We start from the raw sequence: 11864 nt of genomic DNA on the forward strand, positions 1-11864 counted from the left end.
TTATTTAGTACATATACCTATTCAGGATATCTGCAACGTGTGCTGTTCGTTATTTAATGTATTTGTTAATATGTGAGCTATTTTGTCGGAATAGTCTGGTGTTGGTTTGAGATTTTGTCTGTTGTACTGCCTTTTATGTCTTGTGATTCTATGTTTCATAGTCAAGCATCTTGAAACATTTTGTATATAGACTGACTCTTTTTGTAGTTGAGACATAGGGAGAAGAAAACACACGAAGCACGATGTAAGCGTGGTTAACGGTAACAAAAATCAAATTAACACATTGTATCCTTAAACAAACTTTTCAGTGAAATCGTTTTTGGTCAGTGAATACTCACATTATTCATAACAATTCAATAAGAAATTCAGGGTAAACGTGTAAGTAGAAGTGAATGGAACACAACAACGCTCTTTATAAGCGCAAAGTTAAGATAAGATAAACTATTTGAGTAGCTAACTTTATATTTCTACAAATATATAAAAGTCGTGGTTTGTAACAACAGTCAAATTTATAATTATTCATCAAATCAGACAACCCTTCTTTGTTCCTCCGTTGTTAATTTGCTAGCTTTAAAAGTTCCGAATAAAAAACATGCAAGCCTTGGATCCAAGAATAACTTTATTGGTATTCTTAAAAATTACGACAATAACTTTTTTCTTGAAACAAACATGTTTTTGTTTAACTAATACAACAGCAAAAATTAGGTCCACAGTGTGTGTAGAAGCATCCTGCAACTCCATACTTCCATGACACCATAAAAGGTTTGTATGATACATTTTCTTCACCACGTCTTTTGTAAAAGTGAAAAGCATTAACACAACGAGCTGTACTGAAAAAGATTGAATGATATTTTAACACTTAAAAGTTATTTTTTAATGTAAAGTTTCAAACATAACGTACTATACATAACATTGGTCACTCGATGATATGTAAATAAATGTCACGATATGGTTACATTTTATGAACTAAAAATGCAGAAAAATTAAATTCGATTAATCTTAACTAATCATTATCAATGAGTTTTTGTTTTACAAATTACAAATTACTGATTATACCAAATACCTTAATGGTCCTCCAGTATCTGAATATCTATCCATTGTAGCTGTGGCATCTGCACATATACCTTCGCATGTCTTTCCCCCGTGACAATCGCGTGGTATTGCGGATGCATATGCATTATCTTGGGATACACCAATGCAGGCTGACTGTGCCATCTGGTGGTCTGTGCCAACACTTACATTTAGATAACCAAGTGCTACTATTCAAAAAGAAACATTCGTAAATTGAATTCAAATTCGTATTGTGTTGACATAACTTAAATATTGTGGGCACTTTAGGTGATTTATACTATATCCTTACTGGTATCTACATAAATGTATCATTAATGTTATTTTATACTAGATTCATATATAGATACCAGTAATGATTTCTTTTTATTAATTATATATTTTACAATAAAAAAAAAAAAAATAGAAAAAAAACAAAATGAACTGACGGAAATAAATAAAGTTTACTTAATGCGATTTTTTAATTTTTTTCTAATGTAAACGTCTATTTTGTAATGCTACTCTTTCACTTTTTTCTTGATCTTTAAATCCTTCACAAGAAGGTACCAAATCAAAAGTGTTTAAATTAATATGATGTTTTTTTTTCTGTCTGTTACGTTCTTTTTAGAAGTACCCCATTTAAACAGAAGCAATCAAAAACCAAAAAGGGGCAACTGATTAATAAGCATACTATTTATAAATTGGTGGATATATGTTAGACTGCCCAAATTCACGACTCTCTTAATTAAACCTCTAATGTTTTGCTTTAAAACATAAATTGCTACGTAACATGAAATACTTAAATACACATTTATTGTATAAGTCATCAAACACTGAATATGTAATTATTTGTATTGCATTGAACAAATAAAAAACTAAAGAATACCAATTATATATGATACAACTTACCAAATGCAAAAAACAGACAAGAAAGAGCGAAACTCTCCATTTCTGCAAAATTGGAAGCTATTAATTTCTGTATTTGTTCACAAAACCCGTAAAATGCGTTTAATTTATCAAGTTATGATATAAATACGTGACACTAGTGTGGTTAGTAATTGATTGGCCAAATTAGAGAATCAATTTCATTGGCTATCAACGTCACACGACTTGATTTTGTGTACATCCCCATGAGAACTATAACACTAGGGAAACACTCTTTTTTTTAGCGTCTAAATAAGGGCATATTGGATATTGATATATTTTTGTTACTACATGCATGTAATAACATTAAATTTCAACGTGCAATATTGTTACTTGGGATGCCTAACTCATGTTACTAAAGAATTTGGAATGGACAACAAAAGCTGGAATCTCACATTAACCCTATAATATTAACGAATGAGAAGATTTTGAAAATACAAATCATCCTACTCTCTTTTGTTATTGATATGAAAGGACGATTAAACCTGATGACTTTGTAATGGATATATAATCGTCACATTAATAGTTATAACGAACGATGTATAGCCGGGTTGCAGAGATGTTAGATTCAATATATTTTTATAATATATTACTACCATTGAACTTACTTTCAGCAACGGCAAGTATCATCAGCTCGGTACTCTATGTCTAATGTCTTTGTGGGTTTTTATTTTGCTACACTTTGAGCAACTCTTTATAAATTAATTTTACATCCAACTAAGTTTGTTCTTTTGTCGTGTTTTAAACACAGCAGCTCCCTTTTTATGAAGGTTAAAACCCACAAAAATTTTATACTCTGCAAACCTAAGTGCCTGTCCTACGTCAGAAATAGGGGGTAAATATCATTTAAACCCTAACACGAATATACGAAACAGTTTTACGAAGTCATAAACCCTCCCAGTCCTGCTTTAAGTTCTGTATCAGCTATTGATACACCTTATCCTTCGAATTTAAATTTTAAAGAATATTTTCTTAGTTTAAAGCAGACACAAATGACTACTGTATGTGCACTGTTCTTTGGATTGTCTTCTTTTTCTTATAATAAGAGGACGAGAAAAACCTACAACATTAAGGTATAGATACTAAAAGGAACCGTCGCGTCCAATACTAAAAATATGTCACAACCTACATTAATATAATGTCAATTTACAACTTGTAAGTTCAGAAACAACCAAAAATTGCTAAATTTTTGAAAAAATGTCCATTTGTCTTGTTGGTTGGCTCTCATTAAGCCTTCCTGTCGATGGCTCATCGAAAGATCCAGGAAATATGTTATGGTTTTTATTAGACACTTTATGTCTAATTATTTCATCATTTAACAATAATACTTTTAATTGAAATTTACTGACTGTCGGCTATCAAAACATTTTACGCAGAGGATTCCTAGTAAAAAAATTCCGACAGCAAATTTAATCGCACGCAGAATCTACGATTTGCTGTTCATTTGTGTTCGTGATTATTATAAAGGTCTGTGATCTAAAACTGAAAAATAAAATGACTAGTTGACATATTGAAAAATATAAAAGTATAGGAGAAAGACGCTATTCATCTTATAATGAACTATAATCTGTATACAAGGAAGGTCACAACACAAAGGAAATAATAACATGTAATTGCCGAACATACAACGGTATACAATTTCCTGAATTGTTCGTTTTTTAAAATGCGCAGAAGTTAGGTGTGTTCCGTCAATAACAATAATTTTAATGAATGTTTAAAGACATTTAATCTTTAAGCTTACATTAACTATTTGTGTAAATTATTTTTTATTCCTAAAGAGAATAATCTCTAATGTTATACATGTGTGTGAACAACTACATGTAGGAATATATAGATGCACCAGCCTCGCGATAAAAAGCTAAAATTATTTATACTGTCAATCAGCACTTTAGATCAGTTCTGGTTTTTTTTTTAATGTTGTCGTTATGGAATCAGTTGGTTTTTTTTTAATTCTTATTCTTATTTGTAACACAAATATCATTATGACAACTCATAAAGTTCAGAAAACACAAGAAGCATAGACAAGCATAATGCTGATAATTAAAAGACAAATTGTTAATTTCTAGAAGAACTGAATCAACGATAAAATAAGTGTATGATTGCAGTTAAGAAGTTTTTATAAAGCAATTGAAAAGATTGTTGTTGACTTTAGAATTAAAGATTAACACAGGTTTATACTGATAAATAAACAAACATCTATACAAACCATGGTACTTTATAGTTTAACCTATATATTTAGATGTGGATTGATATAATTTTGAAGAAAACAATTATTTACAACCAGCAAGTAAGTGAATAAGTCACAAAAGCACTAGGTTCTAAATTAATTTATTGAACACATTTCACTTCGTGAACTGCACAATATGATAAGGCACCAACCATTCATCTTTTGTTAAGGGTGAATGAGGGTTTTCCGATAGAATACATGACCAAGAATTAGTTTTTAAGGTCGATATTTAATTTTTTTTCTAATTTGAAATGAGAACAAACTTGTTGACCACTTCCTTCTGGTTTGTTTTTTTCTCAAGAAATTCGTAATTAAACAATTTATTTAAAAACATATATCCTTCTTAAAAGATGATTGGTCGGTTCAATAAATGGGGAATGTCAGCAACAGTAGTTAATCCAAATCTATATGGATGCGCTACAAGTTGAAGGTAATTTGACGAAGCAACGTTTGTAGCTGTTACTTTCGCAGTAGGCAATGCATTATGTGTGCATCATGTGTGTCCCAGTCAACATAACAACGACTGAGCAAACTTTAGCGTCCAATGTATCTGTTATCCAGCCATCCGTTAGTCGATTAACACCATAGATTCAGGAGACAAAGAACAGTATCATGAATAAGACGGCACTCGTACCAAAAATTTAGATGGAAATCCTAGATCAAAAACTAAAAATAAGCGAATATAAGAGGCTAAGGAATCTTATCGAAGTAACATGATGAGTTACGTCAGGAACTAGAAAATCTCTACACAGACATAGAATTCGAGTTATGGGGATTACCTACGCCTGTTAACATACTCCATAACATACTCAGAGCACAGAAAACATTGCAACAATCATATGTAAATTATCGTAGACTAACAGATACATATTTAAACTTCTGAAGGGAACCATATAATTTGACAGTATAAAGTATCATTGGACAAAAGTACCTGATAGAGGCCTAGTCCATGAAAAAAAAAACATTAAATAGCAAGACAACATGAAAAAGGGAAGCTACACAGTCTTGCCAAAACAAAAGCTACAATAAAACAAACAAACACAAACACGACAGACAACAACAATCACCAACAACCGAACCAAAAGGGAAATAACCTGTTTAATGATTTTGTAATTTACCCTATGAAAAGCGATTAATCAGAACGAGTCGTTTCCCTTTGACGGCATCGATTTTCATTGACCATGAATAGGCAAATTTGATATTGCGTTATGTATGTAATTTTAATGTTTTAGTTTTTATAGAGCTCACTCTTTCTATACAAAATTTGGATTAAACGACTACATATGAATACAACTTATCATGCTTTGCGTAGGAAGCACCCCATTTTTCCTGATTTAGAACAAGTCTTAAATTGTCAAAAGAAAACAACTTGTGTTAAAGGTATGTAGAAAGAATGAAACTTGCCACAAGTCTTGAAGCCGGATTTAGAACAATATAATATTCAACTTTTAGTCAACAGTTACAAAACATTCAGCCCCAAGTAAATTAACGCATCATACATACCAGGATTGAAATTGTGTACGTAAAACGCGCTTTACGTCTACAAAAGATTGATTCATCAGAGACGATCGAATCAAAAAACAAACAAAAAAAAAATAAATAAAGAATAGAATTTAAGAGCATTGTGGACCCAAAATTCCTAAACGTTTTTACTAACAAATAGAGCTAAGGTAATATATTCCTGGGGTAGAAAATCCTTAGTACTTCGAAAAATCCAAAGCCCATGTAGAGTATTGAGGACCCGAAATTCCAAAAAAAATATTTCAAATACAACAAAGGAAAAATTGAGAATAGAAATGGGGAATGTGACAAAGAGACAACAAGCCGACCAAAATAGCAGAAAACTGGCAATGGGCACCAATCTATTCTTGGGGTAGAAAATACTCAGTATTTCGAAAACCAAAGTTTTCATGATCACGGAAACGAATTCAAAAAAAGAATTAAAAAATTCCTGAAACTTTTGCTGACAAAGTACCATTCATTTACTTGGTACATTTTGTATATTGTCATCCTTTTACAATTGGCAAAGTTCACGTCAAGCTGTCATTCCATCCGTTTATATATTCAAGTATAGTTTCTCTTTGATGAAATAACATTTTCTGAATTACAGCTATTGCGTTTACATAGTTCATATTGCATCTATTAAATACAAATTATGAAAACCGTCAAACATATTCCAATAAATCTAATAAAGAATGATCATGAGCTTGATATATATATATATAATATTTGGTAATTTTCTACTGAAATTACATTTTTTTTTTCAATTTAACGAAAATTAAACAGGCAACAAACTGCTACTAACTCGCTTTGTCAATTGGTAAATTGATGTTTTATGTATACCAAATAATCATTGAAGGCCACAACTGCATGCAAATATAAGCCTGTTCATTAGACTCTGTGCTTTCGACCAGTGTCATGGCTTACTCTTATTTGTACTTGCAGTTGCAACTACGATTGTTGTTTGCCCTAGTAGGGGAGTATACATTGTTGACGTATTATCACATCATAGTATTCAGAAAAACAATTAAACCTTATATGCATCGATAGATATAAGAAGAGAGTGCCAATGAGACAACTCTCCATCCAAGTCACAATTTGTAAAAGTAAACCATTATAGGGCAAAGTACGGCCTTCAACACGGAGCCTTGGCTCACACCAAACAGCAAGCTTCAAAGGGCCCCAAAAATTACTAATGTAAATCCATTCAAACAGGAAATTCAACGGTCCAATCTATCTAAAAAACGAGAAACGAGAAATGAACCATATCAACAAACGACAACCACTGAATATCAGGTTCCTGACTTAGGACAGGTGCAAACAAATGCAGCGGGTTTAAACGTTTGAATAGGCGCCAACCTTCACACAACCTGAAACAATAGTGTAACATTACAACATAGAAAGACACACTATATATACAAAATATCAATTGATATGGCGTAACTCAATCAAAAGAAATATTAACAAACAAATGTGAACATACACCGAACGAATAAATTTGATCTATGACACAATGTAAATACAAAATTAATAAAACAAGGGGGTTAGATGTAAAATAATATCAGAAAGACAACCATAACCTTGGACAAAATACCGCCTAAGAAAATGACGTACACAGGTAAATAAAAATAATTTTGTAGTAAGGTATACAATGGAGTACGGAAAAATATATTACAAAATAAATAATTTTGTTGTTCAAAGTACGAGAACAGAAGTGAAAATGTATCGCTATACCAAACACTTGGACGTCGCCCAGTATAAAAAGGTCCGAAACAGACGTTACCATGGACACGGTGTCGTCTGATAAGCCAGGTGTCTCCTCATCACCAGACATGACAAATATCCCAAACATGATTAATTTAGATCATCATACTAGTGACAATAGCAATAGTAGACATACACAGCCATATTCAGTTCTCCTCAAAGACATTTTGGATTTTGATGACTCTAAACAACACTGTCTCATTTCGAAATGTGGAACTAATGGCTGCAAAACTTGTGAAATTTTAATAACAGACGCTCAATTCACTAGCAATTAAACTAAAGTCTTACTTTACTAGAAGATATGATGATCTGAATTGTAAATCTATAAATGTCGTCTACGGATTAGAGTGTAACCTTTGTGGATTGGTTTACGTCGGTGAAACGAAAGGAAGGCTAAACAAACGTATGTGCGGCCATAGATCAGATATCAACCTCAATGCAAACGACATTCTGTTCCAGCATTTTAATCAGCCTGATCATTCCATCATTTCTATGACAGTTCGTATAATCGAAAATATATACCACAAGACTAACAATCCTCAACTTGCAACGCCTCTCCGTGGACAAAAGGAGGACTACTGGAATCGACAATTGGAAACTGCAACACCATACGGTTGCAATGACAAAATCGATGGTATAGGTATTCTATCTAGTCCTTCCTGTAGCTCGGTGAATGTGATGAATATTTTCAACTCTACTCCTCGACGTAGACGCAGTCATGGTCATCGTCATTATACGTCACCTACTTTGCATGATGTCTTTATTAGTGACTTGCTGCCTTTTATACAAAAGCCATTAGGTATTCATCACATTCGCACGAAAGTGTATTCATTACCCCTTTCAAAACTTCATTCTCTGTTCATTTTATGTTTGGAAACCACTGTTACAAACCCTCATTCAAACCAGTACAAACTTACAGCTATCATTTCGGATATTGCAAGTCACAGACTTTTCAAACCAGTTCGCATTGGAAAAGATGAAAAAGAGAAAAGATCTTTTCTTAAACTTTCCTTTGCCAACAAAGGTCTCGATGGCGTCAACTTAGGCAAAATCCTTCATCATAAATTAGTTCAGTCGAAAATACCTCCTTATTTTAAAGATCAGTGTGTACCAATAATTTCTTATACCTATACCAAACCAATTGCAACTAAAATTTTCAATTACAAACACGTTTTGCAGGATCTCAACATTGACGACTTCAAGTCTAAACCTCCTGATTGCACCTGTGCTAGTTCCTAATTCACATATAATCCAGCTGGCCACGTAATTACCGGAGACCTCAACATTGTCAATAACACTTTCCTGCGAAATTTGTTATCCAAAGGTCCGAAATATCGTGAGCCTAAATCCATCAATTGGAAATACAACTTCAAAATACTGATGGATTCAGTCGAGAATCATGCCAGGCAATGAGCTAAACGCGAGAAAGAAAACGTAGATACTCTTTCCGAATGGATTAGGGTCGATGATACAAATCCGAATTAAGAAACTAAATGGGCATATCAATACCCACGCTACATCAATTTTTAAAGACCCAAATGTTGCAAAACACGTGACCTACCTCCATGACAAATATGTTATTGTCCCCGCAGATAAAGCCCCAAACAACATCGTTTTTGTGTGTAAATATCATTACATAAACTGCTTGATAAATGAATTAGGTATTGACAATTCACTTGGAAACTCAACATATACCCTCACGACACTTCCCAAAGAGGAAATCCTGGATAATCATAGGTCTGTTCTATGTTCCTTTGGAATTTCAACCAAAGATGAAGAACTGGATCTTCCATCACTGTATTGGATACCTAAACTACATAAGTGTCCTTACAAACAACGGTATATTGCTGGGTCTTCCAAGTGCTCTTCAAAACCTCTTTCTAAATTATTAACATCTATTTTATCAGCAATCAAAGCCGGGCTCCAAAGTTATTGTGAAACTGCCTATTCTAGAGGTGGCGTGAATCAGATGTGGATACTAAAAAATTCCAAAGATCTTTTAGAGTACATACAATCTAAGGCTCTCTCATCTTGCAATAGTATTTAAACATTTGACTTTTCTACACTTTACACAAGTATTTCCCATTCCAAACTAAAAGACAAATTGAAAGAGTTGGTATTATTTTGTTTCATTAAAAAGAATGGCGAACGTAGATACAAGTATCTCGTCTTGGGGAGGGATCAATCCTTCTTTATAAAGAATCACTCTGATTGAAACAAAAATTTTTCTGAAACTGACATTATCAAAATGATTGATTTCTTGATTGACAACATATTTGTTACGTTTGGAGGACGTGTTTTTCAACAGACTGTCGGAATTCCAATGGGAACCAATTGTGCCCCTCTTCTTCCCGACTTGTTTCTTTATTATTATGAGGCTAACTTCATACAGGAACTTCTTAGGAAGAAAGATTAGAAGTTAGCAATATCCTTTAACTCTACGTTCCGCTATATAGATGATGTTCTCTCACTAAATAATACAAAATTTGGTGACTATGTTGAACAAATCTATCCCATCGAACTAGAGATAAAGGATACTACAGATACAGTTAATAAAATTGAGAATGGAAATGGTGAATGTGTCAAAAAGACAACAACCCGACCATAGAACAGACAACAGCAGAAGGTCACCAACAGGTCTTCAATGCAGCGAGAAATTCCCGCACCCGGAGGCGTCCTTCAGCTGGCCCCTAAACAAATATATATACTAGTTCAGTGATAATGAACGCCATACTAAACTCCAAATTGTACACAAGAAACTAAAATTAAAAATAATACAAGACTAACAAAGGCTAGAGGCTCGTGACTTGGGACAGGCGCAAAAATGCGGCGGGGTTAAACATGTTTATGAGATCTCAACCCTCCCCCTATACCTCTAGCCAATGTAGAAAAGTAAACGCATAACAATACGCACATTAAAATTCAGTTCAAGAGAAGTCCGAGTCTGATGTCAGAAGATGTAACCAAAGAAAATAAACAAAATGACAATAATACATAAATAACAACAGACTACTAGCAGTTAACTGACATGCCAGCTCCAGACTTCAATTAAACTGATTGAAAGATTATGTCTTCATCATATGAATATCAGGCACAATCCTTCCCGTTAGGGGTTTAGTATCATACCATCATAACATATATGAGAAGAACATAACCCGTGTCATGCCAACAACTGGTTTTTAAATAAATGTGTTTAGTGCCGATGCAAAGACCCTATAAGTGAATCAATATTAACGCCAAAATATGCAATCTTTAATGACCTGACAACAGTATCGTAACTATATCCCTTCTGTTAAGTCTGCCTCATATCTTGACTTACATCTAGAAATTGACAATGAGGGTCGGTTGAAAACAAAACTTTACGACAAACGAGATGGTTTCAGCTTCCCAATTGTGAACTTTCCATTTCTATGTAGCAACATTCCAGTAGCGCCTGCATATGGAGTATATATCTCCCAATTGATACGATATTCCCGGGCTTGTGTTTCCTATCATGATTTCCTTGATAGAGGATTGCTGCTCACAAGGAAGCTATTAAACCAAGAGTTCCAAATGGTGAAGTTGAAATCATCCCTTCGTAAATTTTAAGGACGACATCACGAGTTGGTTGACCGTTATGGAATAACCGTTTCACAGATGATATCGGATATGTTCCTTATGTCGTAACTACAATACCCTTCCCTTTTCACGAATATGATTACCGATTTAGACTATTTACCGTATTTGTAATAACATAAGCAACACGACGGGTGCCACATGTGGAGCAGGATCTGCTTACCCTTCCAGAGTACCTGAGATCACCCCCAGTTTTTGGTGGGGTTCGTGTTGCTTAGAAAATGAACGTGGATGTGTATTCAAAAATTAAAAAAAAAACATTTGAAAAGAATACAAATTTAGTTATGTATTAATTTGCTGATGATAAAATTGATATTTGTGCCAATGTAAACTATATTCAAAGATCTAATTACAACATTTGTAAGATAACCTTTACTAATAAGTTTGTTAAAGGTTCGATGAGTTTACACGGTTCGCATAGTGATTTCCGCCTTTTTAATACAATATTACCGTAAAATTTAGGATGTGAATTACCGTTTTCTACAGGTACAGCCAAATTTACTAATCAAATCTTTGTATCTATGAAAGAATTAAGTAAATGTTTTAAGTAATTTATGATAACGAAATCCCTGACTTAATAATTTACCAGTGATGCATTGATTTCGTTCGTTAAAATCTATGATATCACTACACACACGGGCAGAACAAACGAGTTGGGATATATAAACTACATATGATGGAGCCAAAGGAACATCGCCGTCTACAAAAGGAAAATTAACAATAAGGAATGAAAAATCGTCTCTTTTGTTGTAAATTTTAGTATTGAGTTTCCGTTTAGAAATTGAAA

General features: G+C 33.3%; 1 protein-coding gene across 1 annotated transcript; it reads right to left on the reverse strand.

Annotated features, from left to right (window-relative positions):
• Positions 1-606: 606 nt before the first annotated feature.
• LOC127700219 (uncharacterized) lies at positions 607-2065 on the reverse strand. Its single transcript, XM_052203643.1, has 3 exons — positions 1957-2065; positions 1064-1259; positions 607-830 (listed from the first exon to the last, which is right to left on the reverse strand). The coding sequence occupies exons 1-3, from the start codon at positions 1994-1996 to the stop codon at positions 680-682; spliced, it is 387 nt and encodes a 128-aa protein (XP_052059603.1). The 5' UTR covers positions 1997-2065; the 3' UTR covers positions 607-679.
• Between the last annotated feature and the right edge of the window lie 9799 nt (positions 2066-11864).

The sequence above is a fragment of the Mytilus californianus genome, unplaced genomic scaffold, assembly GCF_021869535.1.
Source record: "Mytilus californianus isolate M0D057914Y unplaced genomic scaffold, xbMytCali1.0.p SCAF_5, whole genome shotgun sequence".
Lineage (NCBI taxonomy): Eukaryota > Metazoa > Mollusca > Bivalvia > Mytilida > Mytilidae > Mytilus > Mytilus californianus.

What these genes read in the sequence shown, in the direction of transcription:
- LOC127700219 (XM_052203643.1), bottom strand. Translation starts at nt 1,996, where the DNA reads ATGGAGAGTTTCGCTCTTTCTTGTCTGTTTTTTGCATTTG. An exon ending in TTGTCTGTTTTTTGCATTTG is followed by an intron (nt 1,260 to 1,956) that starts GTAAGTTGTATC and finishes CTTTTTGAATAG; the next exon opens with TAGCACTTGGTTATCTAAAT. An exon ending in GATACTGGAGGACCATTAAG is followed by an intron (nt 831 to 1,063) that starts GTATTTGGTATA and finishes AATCTTTTTCAG; the next exon opens with TACAGCTCGTTGTGTTAATG.